Source organism: Anomaloglossus baeobatrachus, chromosome 5 (genome assembly GCF_048569485.1).
Source record: "Anomaloglossus baeobatrachus isolate aAnoBae1 chromosome 5, aAnoBae1.hap1, whole genome shotgun sequence".
NCBI lineage: Eukaryota > Metazoa > Chordata > Amphibia > Anura > Aromobatidae > Anomaloglossus > Anomaloglossus baeobatrachus.
This window is the reverse complement of record NC_134357.1, coordinates 387,715,737-387,738,368: the sequence shown is the minus strand read 5'-3', so window position 1 is coordinate 387,738,368 and position 22,632 is coordinate 387,715,737. Positions and strand designations below refer to the sequence as shown.

Sequence of the window (22,632 nt, the reverse complement as noted above, 5' to 3'; positions counted from 1 at the left end):
AAATTAAAAATTACTTTTTTTGGTCGCTACAAATTTTGCGCAAAATGCAATAACAGGCGATCAAAACGCATCTGCGCAAAAATGGTACCGCTAAAGGGAAACTGTCAGGTCCAATATGCACACAGCAGTTCTGGTTGCATATTGCTAATCCCTGCCTAACCGTCCCTGTATACACTAGCATAGAGAAAGAGATCTTTAGAAAAAGTATTTCTAAAGATCTTTTATCATATGCTATTGAGCGCGGGGACTAGTCCCAAGGGCATTAGTTCCCCTGGCTAGTCGGCTCCAATAGAATGATAGTATGCCCCTAAGGGTGTACTAATGAATATGCAGCGTCAGAAGATGATCTCACTCACCTCTCCGGCTGCTATCGCCGCCCAAGCACTATGAAGCCGGGTGTACGCATCCTCGCTTCTAACTGAAGTATTGCGCATGACTGAAACTCCGGGGTCATGCACACTGAGCCGAAATCCAGCATCGGCGGAGAGGTGAGTGAGATCATCCTGTGACTCTGCGTATTCATTAGCATATTGGCACGCCTACAGGGGTGTACTAACATGCTAATGAGGGCAGAGTAGCCAGGGGAACTAATGCCCAAGGTATTAAGGCCACTTCACACATAACGTGATCGCTAACGACATCAATGCTACGTCACAGTTTCTGTGAAGAAACAACGACTTCACCAGCGATCTCGTCATGTTTGACACGTACAAACGATCCGCCCCCTGCTGTGAGATCCTTGGTCGTTGCTGAAGGTCCTGGGCCATTTTTGGCTCGTTGGAGTCCTGCTGGGCAGGATGGATCTGTATGTTTGACACCTACCAACGATCTCGTTAACGACCTAGATGAGAACTTGAAGTGTGACACACAGGCATGTAGTTGCGTCACCTTTTCCGCGCCCCCTCTGCACCGATTGGTTGGCGCTGAGAACATTAAGCAAACACTCGGGAACGAAGGAGGGATGACTCCGGGTGCAGATGCAGCTTCGATCCGAAAAGCAAGCAAGCAATTGGCAACAAAGTACGAATGAACCCAGGTGGAGTCGCAGGTTCTATCCTCAAAGCAAGGCTCAAAAAGGGACAAAGGATGAAGCGATACAAAGTTGCCTTCAAGGCCGGCCGCCTAATCAGAACGCAGTATTGGCCACCAATCGGAGCGGAGGGGTGTGGAAAAGGCAACGCATATGCACACCTACGTGGCTTACAGTGTCAAACACTACGCCCCTATTCGAGGTCGGAATCGTTACATAGCTGCCATGTGACAGGGTCCGAACGACCAACGAGATCTTTATACAGGTCGCTGCACCGTTACTAAAGTCGTTGGGAAAAGGACTGTGACACCTCACCAACGATTTAACAACGATCCGGAAACTGACGTAGTAACGATCTCGTTATATGTGACTGGACCTTTAGTCCCCGCGCTCATTAGCATACGATAAAAAGATCTTTAGAAGTAGTTTTTCTAAAGATCCCTTTATTTATGCTAGTGTATACAGGGACGGTTGGGCAGGGATTAGCATTATGTACCCAAAACTGCTCGTGGTTCTGGGTGCAAACCTTTAAAGAGTCAGCTCAAGACGCAAAAAATAAGCCATCACTGAGCCCGAAATCTCAAAAAATGAGAAAGCTATGGGTCACGGAAATGGCGCAAAATGTGCGCCACTTTTTTTGGACAAACTTCTGATCTTTTTTAACCTCTTAGATAAAAGTAAACCTATTCATGTTTGGGGTCTACGAACTCGCACTGACCTGAGGCATCACACTGACACAACAGTTTTACCATATAGTGAAGACAGTGAATAAAATATGTCAAAAACAATCGTGCAATTGAACTTTTTTTTGCAATTTTTCCACATTTGGATTTTTTTTCCCCCATTTTCCAGTACACTATATTGTAAAACTAATGGTTTCATTTAAAAGTACAACTTGTTCCGCAAAAAAAAAAGCCCTCACATGGCTATACTGACTGAAAAATAAAAAAGTTACGGCTTTTGGAAGAAGAGTGGCAAAGAAGGGAATTTTGTTTACTTACCGTAAATTCCTTTTCTTCTAGCTCCAATTGGGAGACCCAGACAATTGGGTGTATAGCTACTGCCTCCGGAGGCCACACAAAGTATTACACTTAAAAGTGTAAGGCCCCTCCCCTTCTGGCTATACACCCTCCCGTGGGATCACGGGCTCCTCAGTTTTAGTGCAAAAGCAAGAAGGAGGAAAGCCAATAACAGGTTTAAAGACAAATTCAACCCGAAGAAACATCGGAGAACTGAAACCATTCATCATGAACAACATGTGTACCCGAAAAAAACAAAAATCCCTAAGAAAACAGGGCGGGTGCTGGGTCTCCCAATTGGAGCTAGAAGAAAAGGAATTTACGGTAAGTAAACAAAATTCCCTTCTTCTTTGTCGCTCCTAATTGGGAGACCCAGACAATTGGGACGTCCAAAAGCAGTCCCTGGGTGGGTAAAAGAATACCTCGTGATAGGGCCGTCAAACAGCCCTGTCCTACAGGTGGGCAACCGCCGCCTGAAGGACTTGTCTACCTAGGCTGGCGTCCGCCGAAGCGTAGGTATGCACCTGATAATGCTTGGTAAAGGTGTGCAGACTCGACCAGGTAGCCGCCTGGCACACCTGCTGAGCCGTAGCCTGGTGCCGTAATGCCCAGGACGCACCCACGGCTCTGGTAGAATGGGCCTTCAGCCCTGAAGGAACCGGAAGCCCCGCAGAACGGTAGGCTTCAAGAATTGGTTCCTTGATCCACCGAGCCAGGGTGGATTTGGAAGCTTGCGACCCTTTAGGCTGACCAGCGACAAGGACAAAGAGTGCATCCGAGCGGCGTAAGGGCGCCGTGCGGGAAATGTAGATCCTGAGTGCTCTGACCAGATCCAACAAATGCAAACCTTTCTCAAATTGATGAACTGGATGAGGACACAAGGAAGGTAATGTGACATCCTGATTGAGATGAAAGGGGGATACCACCTTAGGGAGAAACTCAGGAATCGGACGTAGAACCACCTTGTCCTGGTGAAACACCAGGAAGGGAGATTTGCATGAGAGCGCCGCTAGCTCGGACACTCTCCGAAGAGACGTGACCGTTACTAGAAAGGCCACTTTCTGTGAAAGACGAGAAAGGGAAACATCCTTCATAGGCTCGAAAGGCGGCTTCTGGAGGGCAATTAGAACCTTGTTCAGATCCCAGGGCTCTAACGGCCGCTTGTAAGGAGGGATGATATGACAAACTCCTTGCAGGAACGTGCGTACCTGAGTAGGTCGTGCTAGGCGTTTCTGAAAAAATACAGATAGCGCTGAGACTTGTCCTTTAAGGGAACTGAGCGACAAACCTTTTTCCAACCCGGATTGCAGGAAGGAAAGAAAAGTAGGCAATGCAAAAGGCCAGGGAGAAACTCCCTGAGCAGCGCACCAAGATAAGAATATCTTCCACGTCCTGTGGTAGATCTTGGCGGAGGATGGTTTTCTAGCCTGTCTCATGGTGGAAATAACCTCTCGAGATAATCCTGAAGACGCTAGGATCCAGGACTCAATGGCCACACAGTCAGGTTCAGGGCCGCAGAATTCCGATGGAAAAACGGCCCTTGAGACAGCAAGTCTGGTCGTTCTGGTAGTGCCCATGGTTGGCCTACCGTGAGGTGCCACAGATCTGGGTACCACGATCTCCTCGGCCAGTCTGGAGCGACGAGGATGGCGCGACGGCAGTCGGCCCTGATCTTGCGCAGCACTCTGGGTAACAATGCCAGAGGCGGGAACACATAAGGTAGCCGGAATTGCGACCAATCTTGAACTAAGGCGTCTGCCGCCAGAGCTCGGTGATCGTGAGACCGTGCCATGAAAACCGGGACCTTGTTGTTGTGCCGTGACGCCATCAGGTCGACGTCCGGCGTCCCCCAGCGGCGACAGATCTCCTGAAACACGTCCGGGTGAAGGGACCATTCCCCTGCGTCCATACCCTGGCGACTGAGGAAGTCTGCTTCCCAGTTTTCCACGCCTGGGATGTGAACTGCGGATATGGTGGAAGCCGTGTCTTCCACCCACGTCAGAATCCGTCGGACTTCCTGGAAGGCTTGCCGACTGCGTGTTCCACCTTGGTGGTTGATGTACGCTACCGCTGTGGAGTTGTCCGACTGAATTCGGATCTGCTTGCCTTCCAGCCACTGCTGGAAGGCTTGTAGGGCAAGATACACTGCTCTGATTTCTAGAACATTGATCTGAAGGGTGGACTCTTCCTGAGTCCACGTCCCTTGAGCCCTGTGGTGGAGAAACACTGCTCCCCACCCTGATAGACTCGCGTCTGTCGTGACTACCTCCCAGGATGGGGGTAGAAAGGACTTTCCTTTCGACAAAACGGTGGGAAGAAGCCACCACCGAAGAGATTCCTTGGCCGCCTGAGAAAGGGAGACGTCTCTGTCGAGGGACGTCGACTTCCCGTCCCATTGGCGGAGAATGTCCCATTGTAGTGGACGGAGATGAAACTGCGCGAAAGGGACTGCTTCCATTGCTGCTACCATCTTCCCTAGGAAGTGCATGAGGCGTCTCAAGGGGTGAGACTGGCCTTGAAGGAGAGATTGCACCCCTGTCTGTAGTGAACGCTGTTTGTCCAGCGGAAGCTTCACTATCGCTGAGAGAGTATGAAACTCCATGCCAAGGTATGTTAGCGATTGGGTCGGAGTCAGACTTGACTTTGAAAAGTTGATGATCCACCCGAAACTCTGGAGAGTCTCCAGCGCAACGTTCAGGCTGTGTTGGCATGCCTCTTGAGAGGGTGCCTTGACAAGTAGATCGTCCAAATACGGGATCACAGAGTGACCTTGAGAGTGCAGGACTGCTACTACTGCTGCCATGACCTTGGTGAAGACACGTGCGGCTGTTGCCAGCCCGAAAGGCAGAGCTACGAACTGAAGGTGTTCGTCTCCTATAACAAAGCGTAGAAAACGCTGGTGCTCTGGAGCAATCGGCACGTGGAGATAAGCATCCTTGATGTCTATAGATGCTAGAAAATCTCCTTGAGACATTGAGGCGATGACGGAGCGAAGGGATTCCATTCGGAACCGCCTGGTTTTTACGTGCTTGTTGAGCAGTTTTAGATCCAGAACGGGACGGAATGACCCGTCCTTTTTTGGCACCACAAACAAGTTGGAGTAAAAACCGTGACCTTGTTCCTGAAGAGGAACGGGGGTCACCACTCCTTCCGCTTTTAGAGTGGACACCGCTAGCCGCAGAGCATCGGCTCGGTCGGGAGATGGAGAAGTTCTGAAGAAGCGAGTTGGAGGACGAGAGCTGAACTCTATCCTGTACCCGTGAGACAGAATGTCTCTCACCCAACGGTCTGTGACCTGTGGCAGCCAAATGTCGCCAAAGCGGGAGAGCCTGCCACCGACCGAGGATGCGGAGAGAGGAGGCCGAAAGTCATGAGGAAGCCGCCTTGGTAGCGGGTCTTCCGGCTGTCTTTTTTGGGCGTGACTGAGTCCGCCAAGAATCTGAGCCTCTCTGATCCTTTTGAGTCCTTTTGGACGAGGAGAAATGGGACCTGCCTGAGCCTCGAAAGGACCGAAACCCCGACTGTCCTCTCCTCTGTTGGGGTTTATTTTGTCTGGGCTGAGGTAAAGATGAATCTTTACCCTTGGAGTGTTTAATGATTTCATCTAAGCGCTCCCCAAACAGTCGGTCACGAGAAAATGGCAAACTGGTTAAACACTTTTTGGAAGCAGAATCTGCCTTCCATTCTCTTAACCACAAGGCTCTGCGTAAAACTACGGAGTTGGCGGACGCCACTGCCGTACGGCTCGTAGAGTCTAGGACAGCATTAATCGCGTAAGACGCAAATGCAGACATTTGAGAGGTTAAGGGTGCCACCTGCGGAGCAGATGTACGTGTGACCGTGTCAATCTGTGTAAGACCAGCTGAAAATAGCTTGGAGTGCCCATACGGCTGCGAATGCTGGAGCAAACGACGCGCCGATAGCTTCATAGATGGATTTCAACCAGAGCTCCATCTGCCTGTCAGTGGCATCTTTAAGTGCCGCCCCATCTTCCACTGCAACTAAGGATCTAGCTGCAAGCCTGGAGATTGGAGGATCCACCTTGGGACACTGGGTCCAGCCCTTGACCACGTCCGGGGGAAAAGGATAACGTGTATCCTTAAGCCGTTTGGAAAAACGCTTATCCGGATAAGCGTGGTGTTTCTGGATTGCCTCTCTAAAGTCAGAGTGGTCCAGAAATACACTTAATTTACGCTTGGGATACCTGAAATGGAATTTCTCCTGCTGTGAAGCTGTCTCCTCCACAGGAAGAGCAGGTGGAGAAATGTCCAGCATTTTATTGATGGACGCTATAAGATCATTCACTATGGCGTCACCATCAGGAGTATCCAAATTGAGAGCGGTCCCAGGATCAGAATCCTGATCAGCTATCTCCGCCTCATCATACAGAGAGTCCTGCTGGGACCCTGACCAGTGTGATGAAGTCGAGGGCCGCTCATAGCGAGCTCGTTTAGGCTGTCTGGGACTGTCGTCCGTGTCAGAGCCATCACCCTGGGATGCAAGAGACACCCCCGGATCCCGGAACTGTTCCAACTGAGGGGGACCAGGGAGCAATGAGTTAACAGTGTCCATGGCCTGAGTTACTGGTCTAGACTGCAATGTTTCAAGAATTTTAGTCATAGTCACAGACAATCTGTCAGCAAAGACTGCAAACTCCGTCCCTGTCACCTGGACAGTATTCACAGGAGGTTCTGCCTGGGTCACCTCCAGCAGAGGCCCCGGCCGAGCAAGTGCCACAGGGGCCGAGCACTGCACACAGTGGGGGTCAGTGGAACCTGCCGGTAGAACAGCCCCACATGCGGTACAAGCAGCATAGAAAGCCTGTGCCTTGGCACCTTTGCTTTTTGCGGTCGACATGCTGTTGTGTCCTCTAAGAAATCTAGGAGGGTATATAGCAGAGAATCCCCAGCGACCGTACAGTGCAATGTAAAGCTGCAAGCATAAAATACAATATACACTTCGGCACCAGTGGGGGTCAGCCCTTGAGGGCAGCTTACCGCCCGCTGAAAAGCGGGTGTGTGGGCACCAGAATCCCGTGTCTGGGTCTCCCAGTCTCCTCTCTCCAGCACAGACTTTTGCACATCAGGAATGGCTGCCGGCGTCCTGTGAAGAGGGGCGGACCGTGGGCGTGCCACAAACAAAGTGCGGGAAACTGGCGTCCCACTGTGCCCAGTGTGAGGGCTGGAGTATGCAAAGCAGACTCCAGCCCTCTGCGCTGACGTTCTGTACAGCGTCCCGCCCTTCCCCTGACTGGCAGGCCTGGGGGCGGGAACGAAACGAAACTAGGCCGCAGAAGCCGGGGACTCGAGTAATAAGCGCGGCCGTGATATATGCACGGCCAGCGCGGAAGTCCCCGGCGCACCACAAGTCCCAGCCGCGCCGCAGCGAAAAAACTGACAGCAGCGGCCGCGCGGCAGTTTCAGATATGTGTCCCCTCTCAGCAAAGCTGCAGATAGGAATGGCACCAGCGCGCAGCGCTGTTGTCCCCGGCGCACTAACACACCCAGCAACGCTGCGGTGTGCGCGCGATATGTACGGGGACACAGAGTACCTTGACGTAGCAGGGCCTGTCCCTGACGATACTCAGCTCCATTCCAGCAGGTTCTCAGGGGCTGTGGATGGAGCCCGGTCTCAGTGCCTGGAGACCGGTAAATCCCACTTCACCCAGAGCCCTAAGGGGGATGGGGAAGGATGCAGCATGTGGGCTCCAGCCTCCGCACCCGCAATGGGTACCTCAACCTTAACAAACACCGCCGACAAAAAGTGGGGTGAGAAGGGAGCATGCTGGGGGCCCTAGTATGGGCCCTCTTTTCTTCCATCCGACATAGTCAGCAGCTGCTGCTGACTAAACAGTGGAGCTATGCGTGTATGTGTGCCTCCTTCGCACAAAGCATGAAAACTGAGGAGCCCGTGATCCCACGGGAGGGTGTATAGCCAGAAGGGGAGGGGCCTTTCACTTTTAAGTGTAATACTTTGTGTGGCCTCCGGAGGCAGTAGCTATACACCCAATTGTCTGGGTCTCCCAATTAGGAGCGACAAAGAAAAAAACAAAACAGAAAGCTCAAATCAGCCGGTCATGGAGGGGTTCATCTGCAGGTTAATAGCATTCTGATCCAGCCTGGTGCCAGCAGATTAAACACCGCTGCTAGGAGGAAATTAACTTTAATCCTCTCGGCAGTGTTCTGCTTACAGTCATGCTGCCGCGGTTCAGTCACCACTCTGTGTCTGGAGAGTAACCGCCCCCCGCGCTGACTGACAGCTTCCTCTAAGGCCCCCTTCACACGTCCGTGAAAATCACGCACATGTTTCACGGACGTGTCAAGGGTGAGTGTTCCCCTCCGTGTGCAGTGTTTGGCCCTGTGCGCACTGGAAAATGGAATTTTCTCAATAAAATTCCGCAGGTATTCAAAGATTACCACACCCGCGGTAAAAAAAAGCGGCACACTGCACCTGAAAACCGCATGCGGTTTGCCTCGGTTTTACCGCGGTATTGTTTGCGGTATTGCCGCGTGCGGGTTGGTATGTGCTTTATTGCATTCAATGCAATAAAGCACATTGAAAAAAAGAAAAAAAAAAGTCATTTCATTCTGAGATAGAGAAATAGACAGAAGAATAGATAGAATAGATAGACAGACAGAGGGATAGATAGAAGGATGATAGATAGATAGATGGATAGATAGATAGATGGATAGATAGAGGGATAGATAGATAGATGGATAGATATAGTCCCTGGACACTCTGCATTTCTCACGGTCGGCAGTGAGTTCACATTACCGGCCGTGGGAAATGCCCTGTGGTTACCTCTGCTGTCTCACTGCGAGGCTGCATTCAGCAGTGTCTGTGTCAGTTGCGCCAGTTGCGGCTGGATGCAAGCATCACAGGACGCCGGAGCTTTGTTTCGGGGGGGGGGGTTAATAAAAGGGTGAACAAGGCTTGTTTGTGTTTTATTTAAAATAAAGGATTTTTCTGTGTGTTTTTTCACTTTACTTACGGGTTGATCATGTCAGCTGTCACATAGACGCTGCCATGATCAAGGCTGGAGTTAATGGCGGTGATCCGCCACCATTAACGCCTTGTATTACCCTGACTGCCACTGCTACACGGCGGCAGGAAGAGCCGGGGACACTCCAGTACTGCCGCATAATGCATGCGACAGTCCCGGGGCAGCTGCGGCTGATATTCTCGGCTGCGGGAGGGAGGGGAGAGGCGGGGGACAATAACCCTGCCCCTCGCCCTCCCCAGCCTGAGAATACCGGGCCGCCGCTGTGTGCTTACCTCGGCTGGACGGTAAAAATACAGCAGAGCCCACGTGTTTTGTTTTCTATATTTCCGTTTGATTTCGATGTGTGTCTGTGATGTGTGTCTGTGATGTGTGTCTGTGATGTGTGTCTGTGATGTGTGTCTGTGATGTGTGTCTGTGATGTGTGTCTGTGATGTGTGTCTGTGATGTGTGTCTGTGATGTGTGTCTGTGATGTGTGTCTGTGATGTGTGTCTGTGATGTGTGTCTGTGATGTGTGTCTGTGATGTGTGTCTGTGATGTGTGTCTGTGATGTGTGTCTGTGATGTGTGTCTGTGATGTGTGTCTGTGATGTGTGTCTGTGATGTGTGTCTGTGATGTGTGTCTGTGATGTGTGTCTGTGATGTGTGTCTGTGATGTGTGTCTGTGATGTGTGTCTGTGATGTGTGTCTGTGATGTGTGTCTGTGATGTGTGTCTGTGATGTGTGTCTGTGATGTGTGTCTGTGATGTGTGTCTGTGATGTGTGTCTGTGATGTGTGTCTGTGATGTGTGTCTGTGATGTGTGTCTGTGATGTGTGTCTGTGATGTGTGTCTGTGATGTGTGTCTGTGATGTGTGTCTGTGATGTGTGTGTGTGATGTGTGTGTGTTTACTCTCTGCTCCGCTTCCTTTTCCTGAATGACATCACTTCCCTGCAAAACCGCAGGCAGCGATGTACATTACCGGAGGTAAACCGCGAAATACCGCAGGGAATAACGCAGGAAAACGCAGTGAACCGCACAGAATTTGCTGCCTGCGGGATTTCACAATTACATTGGAGTCAATGGAGTGAAATCCCGCAGCAATGTGCGGAAAAGAATTGACATGCAATTGTTTTTGCTGCGGGAATCCCGCAGCAAAACATGCAGCTGTCAAAATCCGCCTAGTGCGCACAGGATTTTTTTTTCCCCATAGGTTTTGCTGGTGAATCACTGCAGAGATGTCATGAACATTTTCTGCAGCGAAACATGCAGCAAATCCGCGGCAAAATCCATTAAGTGCGCACAGGGCCTTTATGGCACTACGTGTGTTCTCCGTGTGTTATACGTAATAATACACGGAGAACGGAAAGCCCCGCCTTATCTTTTTCTTCCGGAGCTCTCTGTGGTGCTGAATGACAGTGTCCGGCACAGGCCACGCCCCACTGACGCTGCTTCCGGGCCCCAGTGAAGAAGATGCGTCGTTCAAATTCACTGGGGAACGGATGCAGGTGACAGCAGCGACAGAGACTGCAGGACTCGTGGAGGTGAGTTTGTGGTTTTTTTTTTTATTTTAAAATGACACGTGTTTCTCCGGCGCGTGTCACGTGGGCCCGCATCCACACTACTTCCATGTGGTACGTGTGCGGGCCACGTGACACCCGTGCTGCCGGAGAAACACGGGCTCACGTGTGCTCCAAACGGAGGCACGGGCCAATGGCTAAACACGTGCGTGCACATACACCCATTGATTTTAATGGGTTTACGTGTGCCCGTGTCTCTGGTACATGCGGGTACGGACCTAGCACGTACCGGAGACACGTGTGTTTGAAGAGGGCCTAATGCTGAGTGGCTGTCAGTCAGTGCGGAGGCTGGTTACGGCAACTGCTCTCCATACACAGAGCAGTGACTGAACCCACACCAGCGCCGCTCCTGTGACAAGCCAAAATGCTGCTGGGAAGATTAAAGTTATTTTCCTCCCACCAACGGGATTTAATGTGCAGGTGCCGGGCAGGATCAGAATGCTAATAACCTGCAGATTAATATCATTTTTCCAAGTGACAGGTTCCCTTTAACCCTAAGCCTGTACTACCCCTTTAAATAACAAAAAAAAATAATACAGATCAGGGAGTTATTTTAGCTGAGCGACTGGTGCAGCTCTGTCAGTATGACGTCACTGCTGTGCATCTTCCTACACAATATGGGAGGGGACAGAACGTCCTACTGCACATGCTCACTGGCTCCTGCCCTATTAACATTGTAGGGCAGTCTTCTGTCAGTGTAACAGGACGAGGTCATTAGGAGGTGCTAGAGTGATTACCTCCTAAGACCATGAGAGTGTGATTAAAGGTATTTAGGAATTTATTAAGAAGGACATTCACTTTCTTTTTCTTCTCTACACCTTAAAGAACCCCTTAAGGGTGTAATTTACTACTTTTGAAGATGTGCAATATAGTGGTTCTGAGCACTTGACCATAACCGTAATTACCCAAGAGCTGGACCCCTATCAATATTCTATTGCCCCTATCATCTAAATAAATAAATAAAAAAAAATATAAAAAAAAGGGTCAGCTGTTTCACCACCGTTAACCACTCCCATCTATGTGTGACACTGCAGACGTAAAAAGAAAGGGGTTAAGCTGCAATATCTGACACAGGCTATGGACAAGGGTGGCGCTGTTCCTGCTGTAATATGATACAATGCTGCTGATTCTTGAGAAGAGCTTAGAAAAGCACAGCCTCTAATATCACAGAAACAGAAGACAAACCGTACACTGTCTGCACGTCGGTGGCTAGTCCGGCCAATCCTATATACAGGCGCTCTCCCATGGGGAAGATTTTCTGGAAGTCAGTTGTTACCATCTGGGCTTGCACTCCGTAGCGTCTATCAGCAGCAATGGCCACGCAGTTCTTCCCTCTCATGGCCATGACGGCCCCACCGTTATACGACATAATAGACTACAGAAGAGAGAAACACACAACAAGAAACACGACAAGTCAAGCAGATGTCGGATCACAACACTCCTGCGTAACCCTTCCGTGTAAAGCCCAGTTCACATCTGCATAACGATTCATCAGGATCAAGCGTCACAGGTGTCATCAGATTCTATGGGGGGAGGGCAGCCAGAGCCGCAGGCTCCGATAAGTCACAGGACTGTCAAGCGCTGATGTCCGGTACGTCACATAGTCCGCTCTTTATCGTTTACGTTTTTCTGATCCTTTTAAGACTCAAATTAAAAGTCTTAAAGGGCTTTTACGAGTCTTTTTAAAAGGGGTTTATCCAACCTTTTTAAATGACGTAATCCCCATCATAAAACATGAGTAACACACCAGTGCAATGCCAGCGATGTTGGCGCCGGGTCTCAGGCGATTGTTCTGCCATGTGAGCACTGCAGCCAATAAGCAGGCGCTATCACGCCACCGCGCTCTCACTTCTTCCGTCATTTGTCCAAGGTGACAGCGCAAGCAACCTAATGGCAATCATCACTGATTGGCTGCAGGGCTGGAGAGGCATAACAATGTCATGTGACCCCAGGTGTGGGAGGGGAGGGTCTGTTATTTGGGACTGCTTCATCTAAAAAGGAGATGTCCAGGTAGTGGAGAACCCCTCTAAGCGGCTCAATGAAACAGTCACGTGACATGAGTGTAGGGGAGAAATATGGCAGTGCAAGAACTGGTGATAAAAGGGAAGACAGCCCTCAGAAAGGCCGGCACTCTCACTCTACCTCACCACTTATTGACACATTGAATTGGCTGATAACAGAGAGCAATGAAAACCCCATCAATGCTATAAGCGCTATTCTCCTTTTAACAGTCCTTGTACAGCGCCGGCTCCATTGCTTCCCATACTCCCCATTTGTTTTCTCTATACCACACGTTCTCGGGCCCGGTTCTCTCACCATCTTGACTCCGGTTTGTGTTCGTCTCGTCTATTCAAAACCGAAAGCAGCAACCCGGTTCCTGCACTGCTGCACGAAGAGATACGCCCACTTAATGCTGATAGGCGGCTTCAACAGTTAGTCCGTGCGCTGATTCGATTACAGTCCCGTCAGTCACCAATGATTGGTAGAGTTGCCTGAAAGGGGAGGGGATAAATAAAATAAGCGAAGTCATAGAGCGCCGCAATGCGTGATGGGTACATGAGGGATCGCGTAGAAGCAGTGGTGCATTGTGGGTCTCAGAAGCTATAGAGCGGCGGAAGTAGTAGCATGATGGGATGCTGGAGGACTGGTTGCTATAGCAATTAAACACATTTACATTCCATGAAAAAAGGATCAGATATAAGATCCTTCCATGTATATGATGTGCTGTTTAATGCAATCAATTACTCTCTGCTATCAGCCATTCCAAGTCCAGAAAAAAAAATATGACCCCCCTCCCTGTGATCACTGCGTTATCTGCAGTCCTGAGCCTTCTACCCCCATAAATAATGTGTATATACTACGGTAGCAGGTGTCCCACGGCTGTGAGGAAAGTGCCGCAGACAATAACCAGCACAAAAGTTGGCAACTATGTTTATGGAGTAGGTCTTAAAGGCACTGTCCCAATTTAAAGGGATATTCTCAAGTTTGGAAGTCTCCCTTATCCATGGGGTAACTTCCCGATCACTGGGAGCCCACCGATACCAAGAACCAGAGCAGAGGTCCTGGAAAGAGCAGAGGTCCATCATGTACACTGCCATTCAATCTTCAGAGTCCTGATTCTTGGAATCATTGAGGGTCCCAGTGGTCGGACACCAGCGATAGGAAAGATATTCCATATATAGGGAATATAGGGGATAAAGTCCATATTATAGAATATCCCTTTAACAATTTCCTGTGTGCCCATCGCTCCATTCAAAGAGGGACCTTCAGAGCTGGGACCACTACAAACCCGAAAAGCGGGGGCACTGAAGAGACTCCTGTGATGTGAACGGTGGTCAATCGTGTGCACTGTTGCTCTATTTCTTCTTTACGGGATGCTGTAACCAAGTTTTGACACCTAATATGAGAGCAGTGTACCGCCCCGCGGGCTCGGCTGCGACCGCCGAGCCGCTCGGATCCGTGCTCGTATTGCGGGTGGTGGCTCGAGCTTCTCACGGACCCGGTGGTCACGTCGCTCTGCAAGGGAGTTGGCGCTACACGCGGGGATTTGGGTGTTTGATTTGGAATGACAGTTCGTGACGCCACCCACGGGTTGTGGTGATTGTGGACACCACCGCTGCGGTGAAGGTGCGGGGATCCCGGGAGCGGTGTAATGGCGCAGCTAGGTGTTGGCCCCTCTGTGGGTAGGGGGTGTTGGTCCCGGGGCCCGGTAGTCGAGGGCCGGGCTGCAGGGTGAAGTGTTGCGGTGCAGTGCGGTGCGGTGCCTGATGGCACTGGTGTACTCACTCTGACACAAGACACTGGAGTCTCTGGTAAACCAAACGGAGTGATGAACGGGGCCCGCAGCCGGCTGCAGCTTCTTCCAGACTAGGTTGGTGATCTCCACTTTTCTCCTGCACGTCTGTGTAAATGTTTTCACTCCTGTGGCTAGACACCAGTAGTCCGCTCCCCGACTAGTATATGCCGGAGGAGCCCGTTTGCCCGCAGACGCTGGCCCTTTGGGTCTCTATCCCTTGGCGGTGGCGTTACCCGGTATGGTTGGGCTGTTGTCTTCTAAAGGCACTTGTGTGGGGTAGGTCCTTAAGTCCAGCCCACAATCAGTTGATTCGACTCAGCCCTGTCGGTTCAGGGCTTTGTGCTGGCTCTGAGTGCCCTGCCTGGTGCTCCGGTATCCAGTTAGCTCCCCGGTTTGGTTCCGGCGGGCCACTACCCTGTCCCGGTCCCTTACGGTTCCACCGGTCGTATTCCCAGTCTCCTGCAGGCGGCCATCACCGTCTGCCTCCTTGCTAATGGTGACTGGGCTCCGACCCAGCCACCGGTAGTCTTTGTCAGGCCTGAGTGCAGGTCGTCCTATGTACTCAACCTCCCTCCTTCACTGTCAAAACTACTCTGCTTCAACTTGAACTTGACTACTTAGGTTTCCGCCTCCAGGCCTGTGAACTCCTCGGTGGGCGAAGCCAACCGCCTGGCTCTGCCCCCCCTGGTGTGGACATCAAACCTGGAGGGTGGTGACAAGGGTTTTGGTTTGGCTGGTGTTACCTAACCGGGAAGGGGGTGTGGTGTTGTGTGTGTGACTACCTGGGGCGACCTGGATAGTCCAGGGCATCACTTTCCCCCTTGGCTTAACGCAGACCGTCCGCGGGCTGCCCGTCCATCACCGGTTTATTTTTGTTTTTCTGAAAAATAGAAAACTGGACAAACAATACAAGTATAACATTTTCAACATTTTTATATTTTTGGATCTTCCCGTACGGGAGGCACATGCTTGAACGTTATGGTAACATTTTAATAACACAGGAACCGGATCCTCAGTCACCCACCCAAACAACCTAGACCTTGATGCTGCCCTAAGAAGTGGGCAGCACCCCTTTTCCCTAGTCCAAGAACGGGCCGAGGCGTTTTAACGGGACGGGTGCGGGTTTCACAGTCTCTTCAGAGGCCCCACGTTCAGGTGACCCCTGACTCGGAGGATGGCCACCGGTTGTAGTGGTGGCGGGCCTCGGCCATCAGCTTCCCGCAGGCCCATCCTCCAGTCTGCCTCTCCGGAGGCGGTGAAACCGGACGGTCGGTTAAGGGAGGGGATTATTTACAAACCCAAAAGTTTTTGGGGTGGCCTGCAAGTTCTGGGCCTTGTCTTTTTGAAACGGGGGCAACAAAAGTCCCAACAGGGACGGGCAGTCAGGGTCCCAACGGGGACTTTAACATGGTAGCCAGGAACCGCTACCGCACTTTAATTTTCTTCCTCGTACTCCTCCTCGACCAGGACCTAAGAGCTGTACGGTGGGGGATGGGACTTGGGCCGCCTTCGAACATCACGGCTCTCCTTCCTCTTTACGTTGAGGGCAAACCAGCCCCTCTCCCCGCAGTGACGTGTGTATGACACCAGATCACCGGGTAACAGGTCACGATCCGGGTGACCCATCAGGAGGAGGGAGTTAACATCCCGACGGGATACAAAAGATTTCGGCCTCCAGGCCCGGGGTTCAAAGACAAACCCCCATCCACGCTGGGGGTCAAACCGGTGGACTTGGCCTTCATAGGTCTAGCCCCGCACCCTGAAGGTGGCACTTCGCAAGTTCTCCTCCTCGCGGATGGTGTGGGCCAGCACCTCTGCTCTCTGCCGTTCCCGGGCTGCAATTTCCCGGCCAAGCTGGCTCGGCTGCCGCTCCCAGTACGGGGCATCCGCATGCTCCCGCTGCGCGAGGGTCGGGCCCTGCCGGAGCTCCCCCGCACCAGCTACGACTGATATCTTTGAGGTTAGGGAGCCCTGCAGTGACCTGGCCTGTGTTGCTGCTCTGCAGCGGCAACCCTGCGCTGCCTCAGCCGAAGCCTGGGGTTCGGGAGCGACGGGCCTCACCTGCCGGGCCTTCTTCCGGACAGCTTCCACCTTCTCCGTGGCCGGTTGGACTGCCGGGGCTGGGATCTCTATAGGCGCGGTCACTACCGGAACCGGCGGCTTCACCTCGCGGACGGGCACCTCGCGGGGAACCTTCACGGCAACGGGATCGGTGCAGGTTGTACGAAGGGATGTCCACGGGCGGCGTCTACAGGCTTGTCCTCATGGGCGGATGGGGTGGACTCCGCGGCCGGTGTCGGGGGCAGCAGACCGATTGGCGGGGCAGTGGCAACCGATACGGGCGGTGGGGTAAGCAGCAGGGTGAGCGGGAGCAGACCGGGCCCCTCAGTCGCAGCGGCCGTTCCCTCGGCGACTCAGGGACGTGGGTCGCCTACCCGCTCCTCCAACACTGCCTCCACCTCGCGTTTCCGCACGGCCGCAGCTACTTCCTCCATTTCGGCCACCCACCTTTCCATGAGGAACCGGACTTGGGCCTGTAGACGGCAACACATCTGTGCCATCCGGGTTTCCACCCACGCCACTGTTCCTGGCGTGGGCTCCGGGATTTCAGGTTTGCCGGACGGGATGGACATGCTGCTCGGTGGATGTCCAGGAACCAGACGGGTAGCAGAGTCCTGGCGTCCCTGCCTTTTATCTCCTCAGTCACATGAGGCTGGATCTTCACCAGCCCCCCCCCCTTGGTATTTTCCGAGCACTCTCTTTTCTTTTTGCTCCACTCCGCTCTCGGGGGGCGTGGGCTTCATCTTCGCGCCCTTTCTGGTCAGGGAAGACGGCTCGGGCGGGAACTTTCGCGCCCAACATGGCGGATTCTCCGATTTTTCAGCGGGACGCTGCTGGCGATGATCTGAAGGCGCACTTCCACAGGTAAGTGGACGGTTCTATCCTGTTCGCAGATGCCAGAAGAGTCGATGTGTACCACCCCGTGGGCTCGACTGCGACCGCCGAGCCGCTCGCATCCGTGCTCATATTGCGGGTGGTGGCTCGAGCTTCTCACGGACCCGGGGGTCACGTCGCTCTGCAAGGGAGTTGGCGCTACACACGGGGATTTGGGTGTTTGATTTGGAATGACAGTTCATTACGCCACCCACGGGTTGTGGTGATTGTAGACACCAAATTTTTCTTTAGGATCAACAACGTCCCGGGAATATTCAAGTTATACAAAAATCGCCAAATATTCCCAATATAAACAATTATTTATTTAATAAAAAATTCCACACCACAGTGTAAGTAAACAAGTGATCACTAGATCATGTACATATAAAATGTTCCAGATGACAGTAAAGATATGCAAGTAGACAAGATTCACAAACAACTTAGAGCATAGGACTTAACTTAGGCTGAAAATATAGCAGTATTCAGCACCCAAATTTTGGAGTCTATCAGTCCATAAGGTCCAGGCACATATATGCTGTTGCTCTTTCAGAAGTCCTTTTAATATAGGTGAATCGTCCACTTAGATGTCATATAAATATTCCTTCTTAATTCCTCCGCCTCGACGCGTTTCCCCACACGGAGAGTGTGGTTCATCAGGAGGCTATGAGTTTAAATACATTTAATCAGCATCAAGATATACAGGGATACACAGTTTTAAAAACATTATCACAGTAGCATCAAACAAATAGAGAACCAACAATGTATTTAGTACTTGCCCAAAATGAAGGTTAGGTGTACAGGTCCATGGCATCAGATAGACAGGATCAGCAATGGTACAGACGATGCTGTGTAGATGACCACCACTGTCCAAGTGATCGCCATGGAGCTGAACCACCATATAGGTATATATATACCAAACATTATTCAAAACACCTGAGGGCACAACAGGGCGGAAGCTACCGGATGTCCGGTGTACGCCCCCTACATGACGCGCGCTTATTGCACGTGCCATACGGGGGCCCAAAGGGATCAATACATTTGCCGTCCAGCGATACTGAGACCCGACCACGCATGCCCAGTATCGCGAACTCATTGTGCCCGCGTCAGGACGGATGCCTGCTCGGGTCAAATTACATGGACGGGAGAAACAGAGACTTCTGCGCATGCGCGCGGCCTCCATAGATACAGAAAGAGCGTCCCAGGAGAGCCGCGTCACATGGTCCAATGAGAAGATCCTCAACACGCATGCGCAGTATCATAGAGATAAGACTTAGATATTTTTCACCACCGCCCTTGAGAATCACTCAGAAGGCGGTGTTTGAATTATTTTAATGGACACCGCATCAATCAGAGCTACCGCCCCTGGCCCTGAGGCGTAAAGAGGACAATATAGATACTAAGTATGATTACATTAGGCATAGTAACATAAGTTACACAAATATACATATGGCCAATTATAATGTACATATGGCCGATTGTGATATACAGATATACATATGGCCAAGTTTGATTACATTAGACATAATAGCATAGATTACATAGATATACATATGGCCAATACCATGTATATAGATACATTTTATATATTCCTGAGGCAAGCACTTACAAAGATAATTATGATAATAACCAATAATATAGAAACCCCTTACTTAAGTGGGCAAACTTCCAAAGTAAAGCATAGTAAGACCCTTAAACAGTATATACCCTGTCCAAGCTATGTGGGGAGGAAGCAACTAAATATAAGCTGCTCGTTAAGCCCCCCTGGTGAAAGGGAGCCCAACTTAAAAATCCATGCTGACTCCTTCTGTAAAAGGAGCCTATCAAAATCTCCACCTCTAGGGTTAGGTTTTACTAGCTCCAACACAGAAAAACGAATATGGGTTAAGTCACCCCTATGTGTCGCATTCATGTGGCGGGAGATTGGTGTATCTCGTTTATTCCGAATGTCGGATAAATGCTCCCCCACTCTCCTCCGGAGTTCTCTTAGGGTCTTGCCCACGTAGTCCATTGGACACGTGCAGCATGCCCTATAGACAACTCCGGAGGTCCTACAGTTACTGAAATCACGCAAATAAAACGTTTTGCCATTAGCCGAACTCTTTATTCCTTTACATTATTCCATTGATCCACAATATTTACAATTACCACAACGGAACATGCCAACAATTTTTCTGTCCAGCCAAGTTCCTTCTGGTCTAGGTGCCTGGTACATGCTGTGGGTCAGCATGTCACCCAAAGAACGCCCTCGCCTATATGTAATACATGGCAATTTTGAAATATGTTTGGAAAGGTCAGGGTCAGCCCTTAAGATCCCCCAATATTTTTTTATGACCGAAAACACTCTATCTGATTGGGTGTCAAAGGTACCGATTATACGTGTGATGTTAGAGTTGTCTTCACGTATCCTCGGGGTCATAAGCGAATGTCGGTTAGTATTCTGGGCATAAGCATACGACTGCTGTAAAATACGCCTAGGGTACCCACGCTCCAAAAAACGATCAAAAAGATCTGCGGCCTGTTTTTTGAAATCATCCTCTCTGGAACAATTCCTGCGTATACGCAGGAATTGCCCCTTTGGAATACCTTTTCTAAGGGCAAGAGGATGATGACTATCCCATTTTAATAATGAATTCGTTGCCGTAGGCTTACGATGCGTGAGTGTCTGAATCCTACCTCTTCCATCTTTTACTATTACCAGATCCAAAAAGGTAATTGAGTTGTGATCACAGGTGTAAGTGAATCTAAGCCCTAGGGAATTATTGTTGAGACCCCCAACAAATTGCTCAAAATCAAAAATGGACCCTGTCCAGAGGATGAGGATGTCGTCAATGTACCGGACCCAAAGTCCGATACATTGATGAGATTCCCCATCCTCCCCCCCAAAAACTACCGTTTCCTCCCACCAGCCCAGGTATAAATTAGCATAACTGGGGGCACAGGGGCTCCCCATAGCTGTACCCCTGAGCTGGTGGAAGTACTTGGTATCAAATAAAAAATAATTATGATAAAGTGTGAAGGACAGCAATTCTCCAATGAATTTACTGTGCCTAGCACACTCGACGGCTCTGGTCCTAAGAAAAAAATTAACCGCCTGTAAACCTAACTCATGGGGGATCGAGCTATAAAGTGCCTCCACATCAATGGAGGCCAAGATAGTCTCCGGGCTCACACTCACATCCTCAAGGATCTGCAATAAATGAGGAGTATCTCGGATATAGGACGGAAGGGCGGTTACAAAAGGGCGTAGAACCTTGTCAACATAGATCCCAATGTTCTGGGAAAGGGAGTTAATCCCCGCCACAATGGGCCTACCTTTAAGTGGTTCTAGACCCTTGTGCACTTTAGGAAGTGCGTAGAAAACGGGAATCATTGGATTAAGAGGTGATAGAAACTCATATTCATTGTCTGAAATTAGGCCAGAACCCTTAGCTCTATCAAGTATGGGAAAAAGAACGTCTAAATAAATTTTGGTTGGGTCATTAGATAGCCTCTCATATGTCTCCCTATCCTTCAATAAGGAGTAGCACATGTCAAGATATTTAACATGGCTTAGAACCACAAGATTTCCACCCTTATCGGATTTTTTTTATAACAATACTATCATTTTTTGATAGCTGATCAAGTGCCCGGGATTCCCCCTCCAAGAGATTCAGATGTCCATGAGAAGATCTTGGAATTTTTTGCAAATCCTCCTGTACAAGTTTAAGAAAGATGTCGACACTTGTACATGTACTGGCTGGTGGAGATTTTTTACTCGGCCTCTTCAAACAAGTGAAGGGACCGTCTCCCTGCCTTTAGTGCTATCCTTAAGGAGATCAGTGAGGGATTGAAAGCAGTCAAAATCCTCTTCCTGAATGCCCAAAGCCCTACACTGATCCCGCGTGTTCTGCTCAAAAAATAATTTCCACTTCAGCTTTCGCCCAAATAACTCCAGGTCTTTTATCCAGCTGAAGCAGTCATAATGGTTCGAAGGAATAAATCCCAAACCTTTTGATAGAACCGCATAATCATCACTAGAAAGGGGAAAATCCGAGAGATTTAGAATCCTCCCCTGGCCTGATGCGCCCTTGTTCGTGGGTAATAACCTCCCAGGTGTCTCTGCTCCAAAAAAGACCCAGAAGGACCAGAGGATCCACGAGGAGGCCCATAATAGCCAAACTGTCCCTCTCTCCTTTTTTTTTATTTTTTTGGAGCTTGCCATGGAGGTCTATTGGTTATCTCAGGGGGGTTTTTATTCGTCCTTGATCTCTCGGAATCCGAGGTATCAAGATCAGAAGAAGATACTGATAGTGGTTGTCTAGGGGGAGGAGGAGATTGAAAAGCCTTATCCTCTCTAAACTCTGCTAGATCCCTAACAAATTGAGAATGTTTTCTCTCCTTTAAATTATTCTGAAACCTTTCTACAGAGGTTTGTAATAGTCCTTCCCTCCTGACAAAGTCAGGATCGTTTTTAAGGCGTAGGATATTATCAATACCTGAATTAAGGACCGTAGTGGATTCAGCAAACAATTTCTTCTCCTCCTCTAATAGGAGGGTCATAAGTCTTAGGGAGGAGGCTATAGATTCTTTACGCCACACGGCCAAAAATGTTTCAGACGCAGTCCTAGGGGAAGGATGAATATTGATCCTTAATCCCCTGGGAACAATCTGATGTTTAATGTAGTTTTCCAAACCCTTAATTTCCCACCACGATCGTATATTATTTTATAGTTCGCCAAAAGGTCTTTAAACGAATCTTTTAGGGTTGAACCTGTACTCCCTGCAGAAAAATCACTTGTGGAGAAAACTTGATTTGCTTCCTCAACCCAGGATGCCGTGTTGACAGGCCCTGATAGAAATCCTGCCATACTCTGGAATTACTTTAGCAAAAATTTTTTCTTTAGGATCAACAACGTCCCGGGAATATTCAGGTTATACAAAAATCGCCAAATATTCCCAATATAAACAATTATTTATTTAATAAAAAATTCCACACCACAGTGTAAGTAAACAAGTGATCACTAGATCATGTACATATAAAATGTTCCAGATGACAGTAAAGATATGCAAGTAGACAAGATTCACAAACAACTTAGAGCATAGGACTTAACTTAGGCTGAAAATATAGCAGTATTCAGCACCCAAATTTTGGAGTCTATCAGTCCATAAGGTTCAGGCACATATATGCTGTTGCTCTTTCAGAAGTCCTTTTAATATAGGTGAATCGTCCACTTAGATGTCATATAAATATTCCTTCTTAATTCCTCCGCCTCGACGCGTTTCCCCACACGGAGAGTGTGGTTCATCAGGAGGCT

General features: G+C 49.9%; 1 protein-coding gene across 2 annotated transcripts in view; it reads right to left on the bottom strand.

Annotated features, from left to right (window-relative positions):
• The window catches only part of PSMB3 (proteasome 20S subunit beta 3), a 52,246-nt gene extending 39,215 nt beyond the window's left edge, over nt 1-13,031 (bottom strand). For both annotated transcript variants that reach the window (XM_075350105.1, XM_075350106.1), the window contains exons 1-2: nt 12,925-13,031; nt 11,799-11,983 (exon numbers count right to left, since the gene is read on the bottom strand). In XM_075350105.1, the coding sequence (XP_075206220.1) occupies nt 11,799-11,983; nt 12,925-12,927 (188 nt within the window). In that variant the 5' untranslated portion in view covers nt 12,928-13,031. The remainder of the gene's footprint in view (nt 1-11,798; nt 11,984-12,924) is intronic.
• Nucleotides 13,032-22,632: the final 9,601 nt, after the last annotated feature.